At 43.8% G+C, this 26,089-nt stretch overlaps 1 protein-coding gene across 1 annotated transcript in view; it reads left to right on the top strand.

Annotated features, from left to right (window-relative positions):
* The window catches only part of SLC25A1 (solute carrier family 25 member 1), a 47,271-nt gene extending 22,805 nt beyond the window's left edge, over nt 1-24,466 (top strand). Inside the window, exons 2-9 of the mRNA XM_066603528.1 lie at nt 7,575-7,682; nt 7,806-7,905; nt 10,261-10,399; nt 14,319-14,403; nt 18,471-18,575; nt 21,916-22,031; nt 22,241-22,314; nt 22,508-24,466. Coding sequence (XP_066459625.1) covers nt 7,575-7,682; nt 7,806-7,905; nt 10,261-10,399; nt 14,319-14,403; nt 18,471-18,575; nt 21,916-22,031; nt 22,241-22,314; nt 22,508-22,622 — 842 coding nt within the window. The 3' untranslated portion in view covers nt 22,623-24,466. The remainder of the gene's footprint in view (nt 1-7,574; nt 7,683-7,805; nt 7,906-10,260; nt 10,400-14,318; nt 14,404-18,470; nt 18,576-21,915; nt 22,032-22,240; nt 22,315-22,507) is intronic.
* Nucleotides 24,467-26,089: the final 1,623 nt, after the last annotated feature.

Here is a 26,089-nt window from a genome sequence, read left to right on the forward strand (position 1 = left end):
CACTACCCATAAAAATGCTTACTATCAAGACCATTTTCTTAGTAGCCATCACCTCCGCAAGACGGGTTAGCGAGCTGCAGGCCTTGTCCATTCGCCACCCGTTCCTGAAAACCTCGGACACCAAATTAGTATTTAAAACGGACCCTGCCTTCATGCCAAAAGTAGTATCACATTGTCATAGGTCCCAAGACATAATAATCCCCTCATTTTTTTAGTAAACCTAAAAACGAGGAAGAAAAAAACCCTAAGCTGCCTGGACGTTAGGAGAGCAGTCCTGGGCTACATAGAGGCGACAAGCCACTGGAGGCGGGACGACAACTCGTTCATCCAGTTCAGTGGCCCAAATAAGGGGAGCAAAGCAGCAAAAGGCTCCATAGCCAGGTGGATCCGCCTGGCCATCATAGTGTTATAAAGCCCTCGGGAAGGAAATCCCTTTAGCTCTTAAAGCCCATTCTACAAGGGCAGTAGCATCCTCATGGGCCGAACATAGCTCAGCTTCGGTCGAGCAGATATGCAAAGCCGCAGTCTGGAAGAAACCCCACACGTTCATTAAACATTATAGGGTAAAAGTGCAGCAGGACGAGGACATGGCCTTCGGCCGCGAAGTCCTCTCGGCAGCAATCCCACCCTAGGGAAACTTTAGTTGGTACGTCTCAATTGGTGCTGTCGTGGAGACGACTGGGGGAAAAAATGGATTATACCTACCTGATAATCAGGTTTCCAGTAGTCTCCACGACAGCACCCGTACCTTCCCCCCCCTAAATTGATAGAAAAGAAACTATGTAATATAATATAAAAAAACATATATATAATATAACTTTATTCTAAAAAACAAAAAAAACCCCGGTTAAGGGAAAAAATTAAAGTTGAGCTCCTACCCCGGCAATTCGTTAGAATCCACTGAGGAAAGTGGGGAAGGGGGGGAGCTTTTAACCTCTCAGTATGTTCCTGTCCTATCAGGAGGAGGCAATCTCAATTGGTGCTGTCGTGGAGACTACTGGAAACCTGATTATCAGGTAGGTATAATCCATTTTTTTTTAACCCATCCCTTGGGTTTGTCTCACGCCGAAACGGGTTTTTTTTTTATTCAATAGGCCCCCCGTTCGGCGTGAGACAACCCCTGTAAGTTTCTGAAAGTAGAGTTAGCCAGGGACAATGATTCCCTTAATACACTGAACCTATACATAAAACGAGTTTCCCTTGTGTACCCTGTCATGCCATAGGGAAAGGTACTGGTAACACATATTATAATATATATATATATATATATATATATATATATATATATATATATATATATATATACACACACTAGCGTACCCGTCGCGCGTTGCTGCAAAGACAGACATAAATACATACATTTGTTTTTATATATCTAGATAGCAGCTTTCAAGTTACCTCAGCAGTATAATATATAACAACCAATCACAGCACAGCAGCTTTCATGTTACCTCAGCAGTATAATATATAGCAGCCAATCACAGCACAGCGTTCATGTTACCTCAGCGGTATAATATATAGCAACCAATCACAGCACAGCTTTCATTTTACCTCAGCAGTATAAGAAATTGCAACCAAACACAGCACAGCTTTCATTTTACCTCAGCATTCTCAATATCCAGCAATTGTCTTGCGAAACGTTCAGCAGATGCATCATTTTGTAGTTGAACACGCATCCCGTTGCTCGTAATGCCTTTTGCTTTTGTGCTTGAGATGGAAATCAAACGATCTTTGTCTGGGGGGCATAACTGTCGACGATGCTCGCAGGATAGGTGTACTATGCCAGTAATCTTCCCAGGAGTGTACTCAACAACTTCCCAAAGTTTCATGGCGATTAGATGAATGGTGTAGTAGCGCTAAAAGGACAGACAGACAGACATACATTACTTTTTATATATATATAGATGACGACAGGAAGTGAGAGAATTAGATTCTGTACGTAAAATTTGGACACTAATTATTTGCGCTTAGAATTGAATAATCGAGTTGGGACCTATTAACTTTTCCTTTTTATGACATAATCAATGCTCGTGCCAAATTTCAAGTTTCTATGACATTGGGAGGTGAGAAAATTAGATTCCGTACGTAAAATTTGGACGTTAATTCTTTGGCGCTTAGAATTGAATAATCGAGCTGGGACCCATTAACTTTTCCTATTTATGACATAATCAATGCTTGTGCCAAATTTCAAGTTTCTATTACATTGGGAAGTGAGAGAATTAGATTCCGTACGTAAAATTTGGACGCTAATTCTTTGGCGCATAGAATTGAATAATCGAGTTGGGACCCATTACCTTTTCCTATTTATGACATAATCAATGCTCGTGCCAAATTTCAAGTTTCTATTACATTGGGAAGTGAGAGAATTAGATTCCGTACGTAAAATTTGGACGCTAATTCTTTGGCGCTTAATATTGAATAATTGAGTCTGGATCCATTAATTTTTCCTATTTATGACATAATCAATGCTCGTGGCAAATTTCATGTTTCTACAATATCGGGAAGTGAGAGAATTAGTGGCAATGATGGAAATCGAACGATCTACATGGGGGGGGGGTGGCGTAACTGTCGACGACGCTCGCACGCGCGCCATTTATCATAGGATAGTTGTACTATGCCTATAATCTTCCCAGGAGTGTACTCAACAACTTCCCAAAGTTTCATGGCGATCGGATGAATGGTGTAGTAACGCATAAAGGACAGACAGACAGACAGACAGACAGACAGATATATATAGAGATATATATATATATATCTATATCTCTCAAGCTCAAACACTGTATACTATCAGTCATGGAAGGCTTGATGCGTTTGGCCAGAAGGTTTATCACTGGACCAAAAATGTAAAATAATTAGTACAGAAACAAAGATCAAACCCAGCAAGAAAGATAATGGTGATGATGACAAATGATCCTCTGGGCACCCATGTGGCACCACAGTCTATGGTTCGCCAACCCAGTTAAGCCAATTCACTTTTCCCACTTTGGTGTTTGCGCTGTCCTCTTTCAGGCAAGTGCTGTCATTTTGTCCTCAGTATTATGAAAGAGGGGTTTTTTTTAAAATTGATGGTAAATGCAGTATTGGATCATTATTAGAGATGAGCGAACGTACTCGTCCCAGCTTGATACTCGTTCGAGTATTAGCGTGTTCGAGATGCTCGTTACTCGTAACGAGTACCACGCGATGTTCGGGTTACTTTCACTTTCATCTCTGAGACGTTAGCGCGCTTTTCTGGCCAATTGAAAGACAGGGAAGGCATTACAACTTCCCCCTGCGACGTTCAAGCCCTATACCACCCCCCTGCAGTGAGTGGCTGGCGAGATCAGGTATCACCCAAGTATATAAATCGGCCCCTCCCGCGGCTCGCCTCAGATGCATTCTGACAGAGATCAGGGACAGTGCTGCTGGTGCCGGAGCTGCTATAGGGAGAGTGTTAGGAGTATTTTAGGCGTCAAGAACCCCAACGGTCCTTCTTAGGGCCACATCTAACCGTGTGCAGTACTGTGGAGGCTGCTTTTTGCAGTGTTGCACGTTTTTTTTTTGGTATATCGGCCGTGCAGAGCATTGCGCCCTGCAGTAATACTCCAGGGACAGAAGTGGTGGTTAGGCAGGGACAGAAGACATATTAATATTATTGATTGAATATAGGCAGTGGGCCTTTGCTAAAAAAATTTGGGCAAAAAATCTATTTGGCCTGCCTGTCACTGTGCTCAGTGTTCTAGGTCTGTGTGTGCTGGGTGTAGTAGTTCTACAAAATCATACGCAGCCAGCTAAGTGTTACAGCAGGCTTGCGCCAAATTATTTCCTGGCGTTCCGTAAACGAAGTCAGCCTCCAACCACAGGCCAATAAGCGTCACATTTAATTACAGCGTTCTGTTTCTGCACTACTGGTAATACAGCATGCTGAGTGGTAGGGGTAGGCCTAGAGGACATGGACGCGGAGGCCCAAGTCAGGGTGTGGGCACAGGCCGAGCCAGTGCGGTGGCCAGGGGTAGAGGCAGGGCCAGACCGAATAATCCACCAACTGTTTACCAAAGCGCCCCCTCGCGCCATGCCACCCTGCAGAGGTCAAGGTGCTCTACGGTGTGGCAGTTTTTCACAGAGACGCCTGACGACCGACGAACAGTGGTGTGCAACCTTTGTCGCGCCAAGATCAGCTGGGGAGGCACCACCACCAGCATGCGCAGGCATACGATGCCCGTTCACCGCCTCCGGTTTGCACCACTGCCTCTCCCCCTGTGCCCCAACCTGCCACTGAGATCCAACCCCCCTCTGAGGACACAGGCACTACCGTCTCCTGGCCTGCACCCACACCCTCACCTCCGCTGTCCTCGGCCCCATCCAGCAATGTCTCTCAGCGCAGCGTCCAGACGTCGCTAGCGCCACTGTTTGAGCGCGAGCGCAAGTACGCCGCCACGCACCCGCACGCTCAAGCGTTAAACGTGCACATTGCCAAATTGATCAGCCTGGAGATGCTGCCGTATAGGCTTGTGGAAACTGAGGCTTTCAAAAGCATGATGGCGGCGGCGGCCCCGCGCTACTCGGTTCCCAGTCGCCACTACTTTTCCCGATCTGCCGTCCCAGGCCTGCACGACCACGTCTCCCGCAACATTGTACGCGCCCTCACCAACGCGGTTTCTGCAACATCGGTTTCATCTGCCAGTGCACCGATTGCTGTGCGACGTGCCCACACAGTGGACCTCTACGCTCCACATGTTGGCCAGGCTCTATGAGCAGCGCAGAGCTATAGTGGAATACCAACTCCAACCTGGGGACGGCGCTGTGGGAGTCAGCCTCCTCAATTATTTACAGAAGAGTGGGCCTGGTTGGCAGCCATCTGCCAGGTCCTTGGAAACTTTGAGGAGTCTACCCAGATGCTGAGCGGGGATGCTGCAATCATTAGCGTCACCATTCCTCTGCTATGCCTCTTGAGAAGTTCCCTGCAAAGCATAAAGGCAGACGCTTTAGAATTGGAAACGGAGGCGGGGGAAGACAGTATGTCGCTGGATAGTCAGAGCAACCTCATGTCTATATCTCAGCGCGTTGAGGAGGAGGGGGAGGAGCATGAGGAGGAGGGGGAAGAGACAGCTTGGCCCACTGCTGAGGGTACAGATGCTGCTTGCCTGTCATCCTTTCAGCGTGTATGGTCGGAGGAGGAGGATCCTGAAAGTGATCTTCCGAGTGAGGACAGCCATGTGTTGTGTACAGGTACCCTGGCACACATGGCTGACTTCATGTTAGGATGCCTTTCTCGTGACCCTCGTGTTACACGCATTCTGGCCACTACGGATTACTGGGTGTACACAATGCTCGACCCACGGTATAAGGAGAGCCTTTCCACTCTCATTCCCGAAGAGGAAAGGGGTTTGAGAATGATGCTATACCACAGGGCGCTGGTGGACAAACTGATGGTAAACTTCCCATCCGACAGCGCTAGTGGCCGAAGGCGCATCTCCGCGGCCCAGGTAGCAGGGGAGGCGCAGAGATCAGGCAGCATGTACAGCGCAGGCAGGGGAACATTATCCAAGGCCTTTGCCAGCTTTATGGCTCCCCAGCAAGACTGTGTCACCGGTCCCCAGTCAAGGCTGAGTTGGCGGGAGCACTGTAAAAGGATGGTGAGGGAGTACGTAGCCGATCGCACGACCGTCCTCGGTGACGCCTCTGCCCCCTACAACTACTGGGTGTCGAAGCTGGACACGTGGCCTGAACTCGCGCTGTATGCCCTGGAGGTGCTTGCTTGTCCTGTGGCTAGCGTCTTGTCAGAGAGTGTGTTTAGTGTGGCTGGGGGAATCATCACGGATAAGCGTACCCACCTGTCAACCGACAGTGCCGACAGGCTTACACTCATCAAGATGAACAAAGCCTGGATTTCCCCAGACTTCTCTTCTCCACCAGCGGACAGCAGCGATACCTAAAAAATACGTAGGCTGCACCCGCGGATGGAAGCATCGTTCTCTATCACCATCCAAAACAGGGACCTTTTTGCTTCATCAATCTGTGTACAATATTCCTCCTCCTCCTGAAACCTCACATAATCACGCCGAACGGGCAATTTTTCTTAGGCCCACAAGGCTCAGTCATATAATTTTTCAAAACAATTTTTATACGTTTCAATGCTCATTAAAGCGTTGAAACTTTCACCTCAACCAATTTTTATTTTTACTGGGCTGCCTCCAGGCCTAGTTACCAATTAAGCCACATTAACCAAAGCGATTAATGGGTTTCACCTGCCCTCTTGGTTGGGCATGGGCAATTTTTCTCAGGTACATTAGTACTGTTGGTACACCAATTTTTGGGGGCCCTCGCCTACAGTGTAATCCAATTAATTTTTGGCCCACCTGCATTACAGCTGACGTAACATCAGCTGTGATGGGCAATGCAGTGGGATATTTTTATGTACCGCCGGTGGGTTCCAGGGAGCCACCCATGCTGTGGGTCCACAGGGAGTTGTAAATGCATCTGTCCACTTCTAAAGAACCCCGGTCTGACTGGGGCATGCAGTGTGGGCCGAAGCCCACCTGCATTAAACATGACATTATTACCTCAGCTGTGATGGGCAATGCAATGGGATATATTTATGTACCGCCGGTGGGTTCCAGGGAGCCACCCATGCTGTGGGTGCACACGGAATTCCCATTGCGGAGTTGTACCTGCCTGTGACTATTTATAAAAAACCGCGGTCTGACTGGTGCATGCAGACACCTTGACAGAATGAATAGTGTGTGGCACATAGGTTCCCCATTGCTATGCCCACGTGTGCAGCTCCAGATGGAGGTGGCACAGGATTGCATTTCTCATTGCTTCTGTACAGCATTGTGGACTATCGCCCCGCCCCTTTTAAAGAGGGTCGCTGCCTAGCCGTGCCAACCCTCTGCAGTGTGTGCCTGCTTTTCCTCTGGCAGACGCACTTATAAATAGACATGAGGGTGGCGTGGCATGAGGGCAGCTGAAGGCTGGGCAGGGACAGTTTGGTGTGCGCTGTGGACACTGGGTCGTGGGGGGGGTTTGGGCAGCATGTAACACAGGAGAAGTGGCAGCGGAGTGTCATGCAGGCAGTGATTGTGCTTTGTTGGAGGTAGTGTGGTGCTTAGCAAAGGTATGCATTGCTAATGAGGGCTTTTCAGATGTAAAAGTTGTTGGGAGGGGGGGGGCCCCACTCTTGCCGCTATTGTGGCTTAATAGTGGGACTTGTGAACTTGAGATGTAGCCCCTCGCCTGCCCTATCCGTTGCTGTGTCGTTCCCATCACTTTCTTGAATTGCCCAGATTTTCACAAATGAAAACCTTAGCGAGCATCGGCGATATACAAAAATGCTCGGGTCGCCCATTGACTTCAATGGGGTTCGTTATTCGAAACGAACCCTCGAGCATCGCGAAAAGTTCGTCTCGAGTAACGAGCACCCGAGCATTTTGGTGCTCGCTCATCTCTAATCATTATGTTGGAGAAGTTGATTTGGTTGGTTCTTTTTGTGGAAAAAAATGTGAGAATTGACTTTTTTCAACAAGTAGGATATGTGTGTATGAAATCTAGTGGCCAATGGTGCTGAAACTATCTACATCATCTGCTCTCCGCAGGAGGTATTGCTGGTGGAATAGAAATCTGCATCACCTTTCCTACAGAATATGTCAAGACCCAACTACAGCTAGATGAGAAGGCGCACCCACCAAGATACCGGGGAATATGTGAGTAACTGTGTGTGGAAGGGAAGACACGGGGAAATGTATCACTGATGACCTTTCTCGTGGTATTACATAAAAAAAGGTCAGTTACATTCTAATATAATTTTTGTCTCCCCCTTTTCTTAGGGGACTGTGTGAAGCAGACAGTGGAAGGTCATGGGGTCAAAGGGCTGTACCGGGGGCTCAGTTCTTTAGTCTATGGTTCCATTCCAAAGGCAGCTGTAAGGTAAGTATCTCACTGACTTAAAGGGGTATTCCGGGACCAAAGTCAAATTTTCAAAACGATCATAAATCATCGCAGGCTGCTATAGTAAGTCCATCTAGTAGCTTTCCTCTGGATTATGTACTCCTCATTCCAATGAATCCACTGTGCACCATTTTCATGCTGTTCAGACTTACTGTTTGCTGCATTTTCCATGATCCCCCTAGCTCCATCTCACACACTAGTCTCCTCCCACCCCTCATGACTGCTAAGCCCCGCCCATTACAGACTATCAGCTTGCTCCCAGCTACAGTCCTGTGAGTAGTTTGCAGTCCTTATATACTACATTGTAGACATCCAAGTCTATCTATAGTGCCTAGAACTGCACTGGGATATATACATATAGAGATGCAGTGTATACAGCAGTCTGCAGACACAATACACTCCCCCCTGTGGTAGGATGCTTCCCTGCATCTCTGAGCCTCAGCAATGTGACATGTGGCACACAAGCTGCAGAGGCCAATGGGTGATTTACTGCCCTAGCCTTCTTTCCCTGTCTCCTGGGCTTTCTCCTGCTCCTTCTCCTCTTCTAGGCTTACCGGCAGGAGGATGTTGTGCTATAAAGTGCTGTGATGTGACGATACCTGTGTTCTTCCATCTATATACTTGGTTACAGCTGTCACAGAGCAGGCTGCAGCATTCAAGCAGCATGCACAGATGCAGTATCTGTATATTGCAGTCACTTTCATGTAGTGCAGCCTCCTGTCTGATGCTTATCAGAGACAAATTGGATATTGAGATTTGTCCTTGTTTTCTCTCCCACTACGTTGTGCTAGCAATCCCATTATGGCACTGATGTAACTATAGGGGATGCGGCTGCACATGGGCCCAGGAGCCTTAGGGAGCCCATAAGGTCTCTCCTTTAAATATAGGGAGCCCAGTACTATGAATAAACCATTATTGTTGGGGGCTCTGTTACAGGTTTTGCATTGGGGCCCAGGAGTTTCAAGTTATGCCCCTGCGTTAAGGGGTTAAAAGAAGTTGGGGGGCCCCAAAATAAACGTTTGCACCCAGGCCCATGAGCCTTAAGCTACGCCTCTGCATTATGCATTAGCATAACATACACAAGCAGCGAGAACATGTACCATCTCTACCTGCTGGAAGGAAAGCGTAATTATCACTACTCTGTATATTCACCTAAATAAGCTACAGGCCATAAGTATACGGTCAGGAGGCTGCACTATCATCTCCTTCATTATAATTGCATGACAGGAAATTCTAATCAGCAACGGAAACTGTGTCCCCTCTAGAAAGCTTTTGTGGAAGGGTCCATCACACACAAAATATACTGTCTTTTTGAGAGAACATAAACCCAAGTAAATCTCAGGTGGTCTGAATGAGATCACATGACCCATCTGAAGAGGAGGCCAGGAGTTTCAGACAGAAAATACCGAAACGAGGTAATACTAGCTGACTTGTATATACTGGGGAGGAGGCTCGTTTAGTTGTGCCTTCAATGTACAGTAAAATTTAGGTCACACTCGCATCTGTGCTGGAGGCTGTTCGGAGCCTTCAGCATAAAATCGAGACTAGCTTAATCTGCACTATTTCGTCCGGGGAAAATGCCAGTGGGCATAACAGCCAAATGGAGTCCATTATAGTACCAGCACTGGAGCGCCCATGCTCCATTGGCAGTGTTCAGCCTCTTCTGGCAGCTTAGAACGGCTCCATAAAGCGCTATAGGGGGCAAGCTTCAGCTTCTGGAAGGAGCCGAAAATGGCAGGAGCTCTGCAGCATGAAAGTGCAGCAATTCTTGAATGGTGTCTGGCACAGTTTGATTCCAGTATAGAAGGGATCCTCCCAGGCTTGGATTCCATTTTCGTGCTCTCATAATGGAGCAGGAAAACAGAACACCGCATTGAATCCTGAATGTGGCTTATTCTCACAATGCGAGAGCGTGTGAAAACGCAGAATTACAAAACCCATGCTATTTAATGGTGTACTTGCAAAAAAAAAATTGCGTCATTTCCTATCGTTCTGCGTCTTGCTCTTTATCACCCATGTTTCCATTTGGAGCCTTCGTTATATTGCATCGCATTGCACAAGCTTGCAATTTTCATGTGATGCGTTTTTAACACTAGAAAGTCATATTGTCTGTCTCGCGAGAAAATCCCAAGCGGCAGCGATGATTTTAGGAGAAAAAGCAGCGCTGACGCTCAGGCTTGAGCAAAATTGCGATATTGCCCGTGTGAAACTACCCTAAGAGTTTCATGTTTATTTTTCTAACATAATTACCCCACTAATAATAATTTCTTCATATCTCCCAACGATTTACTCTTCTTGCATATAACCTCTGTTTTAATTGTTCTGTCTCTACAGGTTTGGGATGTTTGAGTTTCTTAGTAATCAGATGCGAGATGCAGATGGGAAACTGGACAGTAAGCGGAGTTTAGTATGTGGACTGGGTGCTGGTGTGGCTGAGGCTGTTGTGGTGGTCTGTCCTATGGAAACCATTAAGGTGAGCTCACCTAGACTTTTATCTTCAGAAAAGTAGAAAATCTGTTGTGACACTATACCCCTGTAATCCCTAGAATAAGGGATAAGGCTGTAGACTAAAGCCTCATTTAAACGGAACGCCTGTTGGGAAACCGATGCCCGACACTCGTCCCCGCAAGTACCTGCTCATGTCCTTTTGCACAGGAGCGAGGATCGTTGCTTCACAGCGTGGCGGCTGGAGGAGATTTCTCTCTTTGTGCTCCCCCACCCCTCTCCATTCACTTTACACAGCGGCCGTTCAGTACTGAACGGCTGCTATTTACACCGACCGATCATCGTTCAGGATTTTATGCACCTTAAAATTCTAAACGATGATAGTTCAGTGTAAATAGCAGCCGTTCAAGTACTGAACGGAGGGGCGGAGGAGAGCGAGGTGTGAGCCGGAGAGCCAGCGATACTTGCTCCTGTCTGACAGCACAGGAGCGAGTACATGCGGGCAGGAGTGTCTGGCATCGTTTGCCCCTACAGTCGTCCTGTCTACATGGGGCTTACGGCCTCCTAGTGACCGCAGTATCACTGTATATTGGTGATCATTTAGGGGTTACACTTATTTTGTGGTATGGTTATTTTAGTCTTGAGGACAGGGGGTATACCTAGATTTTTTCGACGTATCAGCCCTAGGTATGGATTAGAGTAACATGAATAAAATCACTATAAGCGATATTGGCTCAGTCTGCGTTACTTACCATTACTCAAGATCCACCAACAATTTATGGCAGATGTTGTTTGAATGGGATTATACGTTTTGGTGGAGAAGGGTTGAAGGATGTCAGTTTAGCGTATTTACTGTTGATATGGCCTCATTAATTTATGTGGGCAGAGCCACCAAATTTACTAAGGCATGTACAAACTATAATCTGTTTTCCATAGACAACAAAAGGGCTGATAAGTTAAGATTGACACTTAGTACGCTGGTCTGACATACAGCCCAGTTATCAGAAGTTCAGACTTCTATATTAGAAGCACATCTGTTAATGCATGAGGCTCATCTCTGTCCACCTGCTTGGCTATTTACACTAGTTATAAGATGTGTAAATTTTAGCTGTAATTCACACTTTATTTTCTGTCGTAAATTATAGATAGTGACAGGCTGGTGTGGCCCCCTGGTGCCAAGGCCCACCCTCTTAGATAAAAAAAAGTGTTGAGGCAGTTGTAAAATTGTTAAACCTGCAATTTTTAGTGCAAAATGTTGTCTGTGCCAAAATTTTGACTCTTTAATTCTAAAATTTTGGTGTAAATATGAAAAATTTCCCCCACAGAGAGAGAATGAAAAAATGTAGAGAAATACAAAGTGGAGCCGAAAGCCACTAGATTTCTGTGCAATCTAAAGGTCACGGCCACTTGAAAGTCCTGACCAGCATTGACTTCTATTAGGTTAGCAGATTGTACGGCTACACTGCAGTCCTTGGCCATACAACCTCTGTCATGGCCAAACACTGTGTATCCTGAGTCTTATGCTTTAGTAAACTAACCCTTTGAATAACAACATCTCCTCACTTTTAAACAAGAGCACACTGATGGTTACTATTTATGGTCCACCTTGTGTTCTTACGCCACCTAGTGTTCATTTTGAGAAATTACACAATGTTTTGCTATGAAAACTGCTCTGTCATATGGTTCCAAACAATGCGTGATTATTGAGGGGCCAGATGCTTCCAAACATGCGCAAACATAGAAATTATCACTGTAAACTCCCACTTGTCTGAATAACTGATCTCTGTTTGCCGGTTTTTCCATTTTCCACAGCTTCAGCACATGCCTCTGCATGTAAATACATCCTCAGCAGCCCTAACAGCTCATGCATTAAAGATTTCCTGAAATCGATCCGTTACCTTGATGAATGTGATTAAATTAATATCAATGTATCAGTAAGGGCCCATTCACACAGACATATTTCCCGTCGATTATAAAAGCACACAGACCTATTATAGCCAACTGGGCTATTCACAGGCGGTCCTTGTGAAAAGAAAAGCTGCAGCATCTCCTTCTCTAGTCCATATTGCGGACTAGAATCAGACATGCAAATGTGCACTTCCCGCGGGTAACAAACAGCACAGGGACGTGTGTCGGTGTGATGTCCGATGCGAGCCGCGCCTGAGAATATTGGGCGCAATTCGTATATGCCTGTGTGAGTGAGCCACTGTACAGCATTTCTCCACCAGGCAGTGCTCCACTAATTGTTGGCCGGCCCCTGGACTCCGTGTTTGACTTCCGAGTCCAAGTGCTGGCCAACCGCTCATAGAGCTCCACTTGTGTTCTGGCACCTGAGCTGCCATAGGCGTTTGTCTATTGTAAATCTATCAGCTGGACATGTTGGGGTTCCCTAAACATAGCTGAGAAAAACTGACCTAATCTGCAAATCATGATATTGCAATATACTTAATAGGTACTTTTAGGAATGACATAGCGTGAAAAGATAGAACTCTTCAAGTTTTTAATGCACCTGAAATATCTTATATGTGGGCGCCATTGGTGACACTAGATGACCTGAATCAATGCAAGTCCACTGCAATAAACTATTAATTACATTGATAACACAGGATATGCTGGGACACGTCTGGGTGGAACTTGGTTACAGACTTGACATTTACAGTGTCATCAATGGCGTCCAACATCTATAATGAGCCTTAAAAACTGAAGAGTTCTTCCATCTCTTCATGTCATTCTAGCTGTTGTATGTCAATTCATGCATGGATAAACCAGCTTTACGTTTGCACCGTTCTTTAGTAGTTTTTTTTTTGTTTTTTTTCTTTAATCCCCCTGTATTATAGCACAGAGCTGTAATCACAGTTTTGCTGGTTTCGGACCTGAGATTTCTCAGCACTCCTTGCATACTTCATGTCTATACAGAGTTTGCCCTGTACATTTGCACATAATGAAGTGCCTTTATACCAGAAACTGCACAGTAGTCTACTGCAGAAACTCTTGGCTTCGCTCCATGATTTAAGATCATTCAGTTGGATTGCTGGGATGTCTGTTGACAAGCTATTTGCTTTTTTCCACTGTCAAAGAGAAGTGTGATTGAAGCTTTGAGTTATAATACAGCTATAAATCAATACAATATAATATATAAGCTACTTTTATTTTTATGTTTTCCTATCTCAATCTAATTTGTATAGTGTCCCAATGTGATCATAGTGTGTTTCCATTAGTGTTGTGATCCCTAGCAATCGCTACAACAATGGAGCTGCAGTCGCTCACATTGGCTCTCACATTCAGGCATTTGTTTCTGGTAAATACAAGACAATACAGTTAAGGTCCTTATACACGCAACAATTATCGCTCAAAATTAGCTTAAAAGCCATCTTTTGAGCAATAACTGGTGCTTCTAATCACGCACGTATAAGCTAGCTAGAAATCACCGATGACTGTTATCAGCGCCGCACGCTGATTTTCTCAGTGGGCAGTGCTGATGGTATTCTTTCAGCTGGTATCCTGCTGGCAGTTCTCAGCGGAACACCAACTGAAAGCTCCGCGAACAATGCAGCTGTTTGCATATACAAAACAGCTGCTTTGTTCTCGGCTATTGCTGCAGTATCCCGTTGCGCCTGCATTAATTCTTAGGTAGCTAATTAGCTACTTAAAGTTATGCAAAGATGATCACTCAAACTGTCATTTGAGCAATTACCTTTCAGTGTAAATGGGCCTTTAGTTGCTGTACCTGGTAAAGACAAGTGTCTAGATGAGAGCAGTGCTATGTCTGGGAAAGTATATGAAGTGGCGACGCTCCACCATCCTCATTCTGGACATGAAGAGTTAACAGACCTGTAAAATGTGTTTTACCGAACTTCAGAATTTCTCTTCTCCTACCACAGACTGTCCTCTAGTGGTAAGACACTGGTAAATGTGGCAGTAACAGACATTATTTTCTTTCTTTTCAGGTAAAGTTTATTCATGACCAATGCTCCCCAAACCCAAAATACAAGGGATTTTTTCATGGTGTAAGAGAGATCATACGTGACACAGGTATTGCCATTTGCTCTTTTCTGTCTCTCTGAAGAGATTGTACTAAATACAGGATATACTGGCAAAACATGTCTGTGTGTAATCTCAGTTTTAAAGATTTTTTTTTTTTTTTAAGTCTAATATTGATGGCTTATCGCTATCAGATTGGTGGGAGTCCTACTCTCAGCACCCAGCTGATCAACCGATTGAAACAGTTTTGCCTCTTTGTTGTTTATGAGGCACAGTGCCATATGTCTAGTAGCGGCTATACCTGGTACTGCAGCTCAGCCTCATTCCCTTGTAGGTCCCAGCTGTTTTATACAGCTGACATCCAATTCTAATTGTCAAGATCTAGTCCTGGATATTTAAACCCTAAAGGCCCATTTACATGCAAAGATAATCAAATAACTAAAAGATTTTGCAATCTATTTGCATAAAGTGTTAATGGCTATCAACACTTGATAATCTTCATTTGCATGTAAAGGGGCCTCCAAAAGCTGTTTGCAGAGCCCAGTTTGTGATTATATACCCAGCATTGTTCTCCTCCTTGCTGACAGCAGATTATAATATCTGCCGCCTCCTGTGGAGATAACAGCATGCTGTCTACGGAGAGATAAATGTTTGATTTAGGCCGCATCCACACGGGCGTTTTTTTTTTCATTTTTTATTTTTTTCTTATGCAATTTCCTATGGGTTCTTCCACACAAGTGAAGTTTTGTAGCCTGCAACATTGCGAGACTACAAAATCGCGGTATGCTCTGTACAGGCACGATTTGCGATTTATTTATTTTTGTAGCCCATGTTTCCCTATGGAGCATTCCTATGTCGTGCATCGCACGAAAACGCGGTTTTCATGCGACGCAACTTTTACAGTAGGTAATACTACTGTAAAAGCCTTAAACTAAGTCCTAGCTGCATAAAAAAATTAAATAAAAGGAATAAATCACCTCTCCGGTACGGTCATCTCCTCGCCCATCTCGCCTGAAGCTCCCTGGCAGTTGCTTAAAGTTCTCCTGCAGAGCTTCCTGTTCAGGACTTTGAATATTCCCGCCTTCAGGAAGCTCTGCCTCTGATTGGTCCCCGAGCGCGATGCTCTGCAAATCAGAGCCAACACTCGAGGAACCTATTACAGCCATTTAATGAATGGCTCTAATTGGTTCATCAAGTTCCAGCTCTAATTGGCTGAGCCACGGCGCTCGTGAACCAATCACAGCCAACCCTTCCTGAAGGTGGGGATTTTGATCCTCCAATCCAGGAAAGGCTGGCAGAAGACTGAAGACAAGTGTCATGAAGCTTTAGTGGAGAAGACGTGCCGGAGATGACAGCGCCTCTTAGGTGATATTATATAATATTAGTACGGGCGTGAGTATTTTCACCTCCCCTCATAGATGGGATCCACGAGGAAAGGGAAAATACTCACCCCTGTCCTCCGCAATGTCCCGTGGCGATATGGTCCTTCCAGGACCTTACGTCGCCTTCTGCACATGCGCGCCTGACGGAAACGTTGGGTGCAGGCCAGAAAGGCTCGCGCCCCCGGGAAATTTAACCCCTTAACGACAAATGACGTACCAGTACGTCATGGAGCGTCGGGATATGTATGAAGAGAGGTTGCGTGGCAACCTCTCTTCATACAGTGCGGGCATCAGCTGTTTATAACAGCTGACACCCGCGGGCAATAGCCGCGCGCGGCCGATCGCGGCTATTAACCATTTAAATGCCGCTGTCAATTCTGACAGCGGCATTTAAATCCCCCGAACGATGTTCGGGGGTCCCGCGCGCCCCCCCCCCCCCCCCGCGGTGAGATCGGGGGAGCCGTGCAGGTGTCATGGCAGCTGGGGGCCTAATGAAAGGCCCCAGGGCTGCCTTAGCAGACTGCCTATCAAGCCGTCCCCGTGGGGTGGCTTCATAGGCTGCCTGTCAAAAAGCAGTATGACGTAATGCTATAGCATTACGTCATACTGCAGGAGCGATCAAAGCATCGCATCTTAAAGTCCCCCAGGGGGACTTCAAAGTAATGTAAAAAAAAGATCAATAAAGTTTTTTTTTAATTGAAAAAAAAAAAAGTTGTAAAAGTTTAAATCACCCCCCTTTTGCCATATCTATTATTAAAAAATCTAAATAATAAATTAAAAATATGTATTTGATATCGCCGCGTCCGTAAAAGTCCGATCTATCAAAGTAGCACATAATTTTTCCCGCACGGTGAACATCATCCGAAAAAAAAAATGAAGAACGCCAGAAATGCACTTTTTTAGTTACCCTGTCTCCCAGAAAAAACGCAATAAAAAGCGATCAAAAAGTCATATGTATTCCAAAATGGTACTATCAGAAACTACAGGACATCCCGCAAAAAATGAGACCTTGCTCAACTACGTCGACAGAAAAATAAAAAAGTTATTGCGCGCACAAAATGACGACAGAAAATGATTGAAAAAATTTTTATGTCTTTTAAAAAACAAAAGAGGAGTATAGTAAAAAAAAAAACCTAAACAAGTTTGGCATCGTAGTAATCGTACCGACCCATAGAATAAAGTTATCATGTCGTTTTTGTTGCCATTTGTGTGCCGTAGAAGCAAGACGCACTAAAAGATGGCAAAATGTCGTTTTTTTTTCATTTTACTCCACTTAGAATTTTTTAAAAGTTTTTCAGTACATTATATGGTACTTTAAATAGCACCATTGAAAAATACAACTCGTCCCGCAAAAAACAAGCCCTCATACAGTGACGTGGATGGATAAATAAAGGAGTTATGATTTTTTTAAAGGGGGGAGGAAAAAACGAAAATGGAAAAAGAAAAATGGCCGCGTCATTAAGGGGTTAAAAACCCTCTGCTCCCAGCCAGCATATGGAGCCTAGAGCAGAGAGATGTCACCGGGGACAGCTGTATGCAGTTCTCTGTCACATGAACACGGTTATCCAATGGATAACTGTGATCATGTAAAGTAAGAAAAATGTTAGTGTAAAAAAAAAAATAAAATTAAGTTTTTCATCTTTTCTTATGGATCATATCCCTGAGGGAGGATGAGATTACATATCTAAGGCCCCCGGATTTATCTGCAGACCTTACCCTAGCTTCTGCACACGTCACCAAAGTGATGGACATATGCGGAAAAGCCGTAGATTGCCCGGGTAATTTAAAATTTCCCTACTCTTGGCTACTAAATGTAGCCGAGAGCCTGGAGATTTCACATGTGGCCGAGGTACGGGTTCCCTGGTCACGTGATCGCCGCTATTCAATGGATAATGGTGATCACGTAGAAGTAAAAAAAAAATTAAAATTTCACCTTCCATCATGGATCCGATCTTTGCCGTTTTCATCTGTGCATCACCCATTGAAATAAATGGGAAGCGATTTAAGCACTGTTGAAAATGTGACACAACTTGGTACCACGTTTTTGACAGTGCTAAATGCAAGCACTAGCTGCACGACCTAAAAAAAATAATTAATACTCTCCTAGCTGGTGCCGTGCGGGTCCCTGCCGCTGCTTTCCGGAGCTCCGGGTAGGCTTCCAGGCACTTTTCATTGCCAACAGGCAATGGGGTGATGGGGTTTGAAGACCCCCGCCTCCAGCAAGAGATTGCTCCGATTGGCTGAGCTGGTGCTTGATGAACCAATCAGAGCCAGCGCTTGATGACCTAATCACAGCCGGTCAATGAATGGCTGTGATTGGTGCATCCAACGCTGGCTGTAATTGGCTGAGTCCACAAGCTCAGTCAATGAGAGCAATCTCTTGCTGTAGGCGTGGTCTTTAAACCCCGTCACCAACAAAAGATGCTCTGTCGGTGATGACAAGTGCCCGGAAGCCTGCCTGGAGCTCTGGAAAGCAGTGGCAGGGACCCAGACTGCGCCAGCTAGGTGAGTATTTTTTTTTCCAGCTTCCTTGACTGTATGACAACGCTGCTGAAACCGCAGCAAATGCAGCATTGAAAAACACTGCTTTTCTGCAAACACCTGTGTGAGGGAGACCTAACATGGGAATATGTTTTTTTGTTCTGGGCTTCTGTTTCCCATAAATACTGTATAAAATGGTTGTGAATTGAAGCATTGCATTTCCACTTCTTAGGTAACCGTTTATTTGTTTTCTAGGTATAAAAGGGACATATCAAGGTCTCACAGCTACAGTCCTCAAGCAAGGATCTAACCAGGCTATCCGCTTCTTTGTGATGACCTCACTTAGGAACTGGTATAGAGGTAAACCACAAAAAAAGTTTTGCTTTTATATTTAATGACTTAAGATTAGGGATGAGCGAGTATACTCGCTAAGGCACTACTCGCTCGAGTAATGTGCTTTAGCCGAGTATCTCCCCGCTCGTCCCGAAAGATTCAGGGGCGGCCGCATCTGACAGGTGAGTTGCAGCGGGGAGCAGGGGAGAGCGGGGGGGGGAGGGAGAGAGAGATCTCCCCTCCGTTCCTCCCTGCTCTCCCCTGCAGCTCCCCGCCCCGCGCCAGCCCCCGAATCTTTAGGGACGAGGAGGGAGATACTCGTCTAAGGCACATTACTCGAGCGAGTAGTGCCTTAGCGAGTATACTCGCTCATCCCTACTTAAGATGCTTTTAGATGGAACGATTCGTTGAAACGAGCGAAAGTAAATGATGATCATTGAGCTTAAACGCCTGCCAAAGGCTGAATAATAATTGTTTGCTTTTTGCTTGCAGTTCATTTATGCTGGCGCAGTAATCATTGTTGGCTTGTTCCCTTATTGTTTGCTTTAACCAGCCCTCGTTCAGTCTTTCTCCTTCACTTATACAGTGATTGTGAAATACTGAATGATTTCTCGTTTAAACGAGCCCACGATGCATCTGCCTGTATAAACATTCCCTCCCTGCCCCCACCCCCACCCCCCCTTCCCGCATCACGCTGCAAAAAAAATCGCGCATGACCTATGTTCGGAACCCCTTGCCTAGGCAAAAGCATCACATGATGTGAGATTGAAGTGATGCAAGGTGTTTTTGAAACACTCCGCTCATCTGCAGGGAAATCGCACGTTCCCAAGCGGGATATCGGGCCGAAGTTCACAGCCCAATATCGCACTCGCCCGTTTGAAATTAGTGTAATGAGTGAGATTATCCACACTTTTTCTTCTGTTAACTTAAGTCTGTTTTACTGCTATTAGTGGATATTTTGCCAAGTAGTATCTGTCATAGAAGGATTCTATCATGGTGGTTCCAGTCCTATCTATGAGTTGAAAGGAGAATTGGGCATCATTTGGGGAAGATAAAAAGTCCATAACACATTTATAATACTAATGTATAGTAGGACATTGCTAAGCAATTTGCTAGTAATTGATTCTTTCTTTTGTTAACTCTTGGGTTTGTGGAAGTTGGGATACTCAGTTGGTGACAATAGGGGTGAGTTTATTAGATTATATGGAGCTAAATTTATGATTTTCTGCTAATTCTCACTCCATCTAGGTCGTAGAAAGTTAATGAAGTAGAAATCTTCTAAACAATGTGACCGTATTTACATCCGTTTATAGTCCCACTCAGAGATTTCATTTACAAATAGTTTGGCTTGGGCAGTCGTATATTGAACTAGTAGCATGGTATATTAGTACCAGTACTGCACGAGATTGATATATTGGGAGACATTTGCTGGTTTTACGTGGAAGACCACACAATATTTAGGTTTAAAGGGGTTGTCTGGTCGTAGACTATTGATGGCCTATCCACACAATAAGTCATTAATAATAGTTTGTTGGGGGTTAATTGCTAAACTGAATTGTGCAAGAACTGGACGGCTCTGTTCTTATTATAGTGGCTTAGCTCAGTATTGCGGTATTGAAATGAATAGGAACTTTGCCTGTTAAACCAAGCTCAGCGCAAAAACATGCTAGCCTGTCATACAGCTGATTAGCAGGGGGTCGCAGGAAATGGACCCCTGCCAATCTACTATTGCTGACCTTTTTTTTCCCTGAGGATTGGCCATCAGTAGTTTACAACTGGACAATCCCTTTAAAGATGGAGGTTGATGGATGTTGACTATTGGTTCTTTTGGGACTGAAATATGATAATTATATCTTGTATCTGATGTTTAAAATGGGAAAGATTGACTGTAGAATACAAAAGAATTATTAGCCATCACTAAGGGTATGTTCACACGTAGCGGAAATGCGGTGGAAATCCCACAGCGGAAAATTCCACAGAAGATTTCGTAGCTTTTCCACATCCAAAATGGACTCAAAATCCGTACCATCGGAGCACGGTATCTTCTGTGGGGGCACAGCTGATTTCTAGTAAAAATCTGCACCAATGGTCTGTATTTTGACTCTCTTTTGCAGAAGTACTGTGGATTTTGCCACTGAATTTTACATGGTGGAAAATCCTCAGCATTTCCACTAGCTGTAAACAATCCCTATAAGGCAATTGGTTAAGACATTTTAACACTGTTTGCATCCACCCAAATTAAAATTCAGCTGTAGTATATGCAACCTAAAAGTCACTCTCTATTATAATCTGCAGACCGTTTTTTATATTCGGTCCTCAGCTCTGATTGATACACACTATACTCAAACTATAATAAAACTATGCATCTCCCTTCATTCGTTTGTATCTAACTACAGGGTCTTATTTTCAGCAAGGTTGCTGGTCATACATGACCATATTGGGTTCTAATAATGTATATGCAGAGCTCCTGTTAGCAGCCTGAGGGCGGGCTCACACGAACATAACTTAAAAACATATTACACGTGCATAATATGTGGTAAATGGAGTCAATGGAAGTACTTTGATTTTCATTGATCCATTCACACTTGCGTATAATATGTGCATAAAAAAAACAAAATCGCAGCATGTTCTGTTTTACCGCGTATTATGCATGATAGAGCCTTTTTGTTCTCTATGGCTATGTGATAAACGCGCTACATATGCAATAGCACTGATTACTCTGTAACCGACAGAGCAGGAAATTTGAAAAGGAACAAAGACGACTATGCATAATGCGAAGTCCAAGATCGCTGCCATATGCGATACTAGGCTGGCTCACACAGCGTTATACAATGCGCTCGTGTGAGTCCGGCCAAAGAATATCATTTGACCCCTAGATTGTTAAACTTTGAAGCCAAAGGCACCCAAGTGACTTGTTGCATTGGAGCCATGCTGCATAGACATAGATCTAAAATATAACATTTTGGCTTCCTGCAGCTGCAACCAGAAACAGGATGGAGCTTTCTGCATGTTGTGTTAAGTTCAATGTAAAACCCAATCATTACAGGCTGCGATACACATTAGATGAATGTCAGCCAAACCCATTGATTTTAGCAGGACCAAGTAATCATCCAATGTGTATGTGGACATCCTGAATCTCCTCAGGCTGCAGATTTCTGTAAGTACTTCAGTCCTGCCCCAGAAGCTGTGTAGTATAAATGCATCATTTTATTTTACTTGTAGTAATGTTGTTTTATGGTCAGCAAAAAAAACTTGACCTTTTTAACATGTGAAATGCAGAAGATTGTGGGCTCTTTCGAGAGGTGGTTGTTAAAGACTGATATGTCCTCTGTAACCAGGCCTCCTGAGATGTGTTCCTCTTCGACAGGTGACAACCCTAACAAGCCAATGAACCCATTGATTACTGGTTTATTTGGAGCAATTGCTGGAGCGGCCAGTGTGTTTGGTAACACTCCCCTGGATGTGGTCAAGACGAGAATGCAGGTAATGTGAATAAACATGAAACCTATAGAATATCTGATGGATGTGACTGGCTGTTGAGTATGATTCACTTGATATGGAAGCGATTCCAGTAAGGAACGGGGTTTCTGGATTCATGCTAATAAACAGATACAGTGGCTGTGCCCCTCCATTGCATCCATACCAATAATTGTAAATGTTTGTGAAATTTATTGTGTGTCTTTTAACCGCAGGGATTGGAAGCTCATAAATACAAAAGTACATGGGATTGTGCCTACAAGATCCTCAAATACGAGGGGCCCCGAGCGTAAGCCTAATTTTTCTACATATTCAGCTATGTCGTCCAATGGCTTGAGACTATTTCTCCTAACTTGCCATTTTTATTATGCACCCCCTTTGTCTCTTCCCCATTTTCCTGCTTGCTCTTTAATACTTGTGTTTTGTTCTGCTTCAATATTGTTCTGTAAATGTCTTAATGGCTGCTCTACCTCATCTGGCAGGTTCTACAAGGGGACTATTCCTCGTCTTGGACGTGTGTGTCTTGATGTGGCTATTGTCTTTATGATCTACGATGAAGTGGTGAAGATGCTGAACAAGGTGTGGAAGACTGACTAAGACTTCAGACAACTGTGATAAACCAAGGATCTTGTCAGGGTGCCAAAGAGTCCATTCAGACACTAAAAGCTACTTAAATATTCTAGTGCCTCGAGTTCCTGAAGACATACCGTAATCCCCCTTTCTTTTGTGGCATCCTCCTTTTCTGGTTTTAACTTCTCAACAACCAAACAACTTTTACAGTGCCATTTTTTTTTATTATTACACCAAAAGCAAAGGGGTTAACAAGGTTTAGCATGCAATAGCCTTTTTATTTGTCCGTGAAAAAGCTTTTATAGTTTTGTTGTTTTTTTTATAATTGAAGCCGACAATAATGATCTTTTTATACAGCCATTTACTGTACATTGTGGGTAATGTCATTAAGACATTAATGTTTAATAAGTAAAAAGGAGATATAATTCACCACCGGTGAACTGAAGTGGGGACCAGTGTATTACTTGTAGTACAATGTAATTTGTAGTATTGATTAAATAGCTGTGTATGATTGTTTATGGCATGCCTTCTGTGTACTAGGAAGATCTCTACAGCCATAAACTGGCCATTAGAAGTCCTCCGGGCTTTATAATGTGTTGTACATGAAGCATGGAGAAATTCACAGTACACCTCATATCAGAGAATGGTTTAATGCTTGTTTTAATAGAATTTATGGGTTTATAAAACCGCTGTTTTAATTCAGTAACAATCATTGTTTAGAATGTTACTATAACCTATAGAACGATAATCAATGAGGTGGAAAGGTTTTTAGTTTTTTTTCACTGGTTCCAATCTGAAGGCTGTATCTTCCATTTTCCTATGCAATAAGAGGTATGTTATATACACATACACACACGTATACTCCCATAGTGTGTCGTCCTCAGCTGTGTTATGTGTTTATGAAAGTTAACCCCCGCATTGGGTTTTGTTTTTTATTAAATGATTTGTGCCAAATTGCCATCTGTACTCTCTGGGGGGTATTGGACTACCTCTGCCAAAATAGTCTAGAAGCCAAAATAAGAGGAACATTTCCAGCTACAAGAACTAATTCCTAGGACGCAGCCACTAGTGGGAGACAGAATGTGCCTTTGCAGTGATGTTTGTTAACCCCTTCCTGGTCGACTAGTTACAAGCTGCTAATGTTTATGCATTCTTTAGGAAATTATTTAATTTATTGTGTAACTTTTAAGAATCGCTATATTGATTACATCTTTGTTAAATGAAGAGGCCGCCATATGTAAAAAAAAAAATAGTTCTATTGCGAGCTGATTAACATGGCTCACCGCATTTTTAAAAATTGAAGTGTCTGTTCAGTGTATACAGCGTACATAGAGATAAGTGTATACGGATGGCATACAAGGTGTATAGCAATTTATATGTATGACCTATAGTGTATATGTTTATGAAGATGGGGCTATTCTGTATGTTAAGTACAGTACATGCCCTAGTTCTCTCCCCTGTACCTCTACATATCTACAATGCAGATAAACTAAGGTCACATATGTGCATTTGTTTCTGTGGAATTGTAATCCACAAGATGACGGTGGAATCCATCCCATGAACAGGATTACAAAGTGGGATCAAGAATGGCTCATCTTGTAAAAGTACATACCATATTTTCACTGCTGGTTGGGGCGATATATGCGCCATCATTCCTAAGAAACGTGGATTCCATTTTTACTTGTTAAAGCTGATTACTTGAAGCGTTTTCTGTTTACAGCTACTGTAAGTGATGCCTTGCCTGTATGTATACATGTGTTTGTGCTTCTCCAGAGGGCTGGGACTCCTGTTCTAGTTCATCCGTCTCACGCCACAATGATTATAACCTACTAAGGAAATTAATAAATCTGATTCATGTTCTTCCGTACAGATTCCTGAGTGCTGTGCCATTTGTAATAGTTAAACTCGTACATATGATTTTGTTTTCAACAAAAGCATTAAAAAACAACATCATAGGCATTGATAATACCGGCACGGAAACAGAGGGGGTGGGATGGTATCAGGAACCAGTCTAATATCCCAACACATTATGTACAGATTTTAGCAACCAGATACGGTGAAATCGGGAACAGGTTTGTCAAAATCAGAAGAAAAGAAATGGAGAAAATGCTGGGGACATGCTGCTTCGGTTCCTAATCCTCTCTATCCGGGCTGCTAGATTTTACAGAATTTATTGTGGATGTTCTGTTCCCAGTAAGACGATTCTTCCAGATTACACAACTTGTGAATGTTATCCACTCATTCTAAAAGGATGGGCATATCATTAGAATGAGGAGTTTGACAGACAACCCCCTGATCCACAATACTTTGTTTGAGGTGGTAGAAATTTTGGAATAGTTTGAAAAGTAATAGTAATTCGGCTGTTCATGGAGTACCTATCCAGACATACGTTTTAGATATTTGTTCAGCTCTCTCCCCACTATAGATGCATGCTCAACTCAGCCAAATGTGTATGTGCTTTAATGGGGAGAGGAGAATAAACTGCACCCAAAATTCGCTGCTAATGCTTAACTCCCTGAGAACACAAGGATCGGACATGTTGAAATCCAATTTGCGCAATCTTTCTCTCGTATAACAGCCGCCATGTAGGGAGGGAGTCACTTGGAACCCCTATATGTATTAGTGTGATGACCCCACCAAAATTGGCATTATTCTAATGTATATGGCTTTTTTTTACTATGATGCTATAATGCAAAGGTTTAGATAATTTGAGGTTACACTACCAAATCTTTCTGGGTCATACTAAAAATTTTGAACGTAAAATTGAAAAATTGGTGTTTGAATACAATTGTTTGATGATCCATTGAACCAATTATAGTACGTATTAATCCCTTCCCTCCCCCATATGATGTACATGTATGTCATGGGATGGAAGGAGTTCCTGCAATACAAATGAAAAGATAACCGCTCACCCAAACTGGATCCAATCCAACTGATACTAAAGCAAATGCATACCATAAACCTCATAATTCAGTGCAGAATAGCAGATGTTTTGGACCAAAAGATGTTTTATATAAGCTGTTAGAAAACTAGGCTATAATGGAAGTAATAGTGGACTGCAGAAATTGCCTTCTGTTGCTAACAATGTATTTTGCACTTGAGGACTTAATACAAAGGGTTCACTAATATTATAAAACACAAACCCACAGTAGGATGATGAGGATGACAGATCCCAACCAATTAAAACTGAGGAGACTGAGCCATAGCAAAACAGATAATTGGTTGCAGCCCAAATATAGGTTTATAGAGAATAACTGCAGTAAATGGAAGTAAAAATAAATACTGCAATCATTATCCAAGAATTACCATAGGTAACTTTCAGTTTTAATTAGAAACTAGAGCAAGAGAGTCACCTCAAAATAAGAGGCGTTGAACAAACAAGAGGAAAGGTGGTGGTGGTGGTGGTGGTAGGGTATGGAGAAGGAAAACGAGAGCGGGTGACCAGCGAGGAGTTGAAGTTAAAGGGCCACCGTTATAACGGCTCTAATGGAGGC

Source organism: Eleutherodactylus coqui, chromosome 5, assembly GCF_035609145.1.
Source record: "Eleutherodactylus coqui strain aEleCoq1 chromosome 5, aEleCoq1.hap1, whole genome shotgun sequence".
NCBI lineage: Eukaryota > Metazoa > Chordata > Amphibia > Anura > Eleutherodactylidae > Eleutherodactylus > Eleutherodactylus coqui.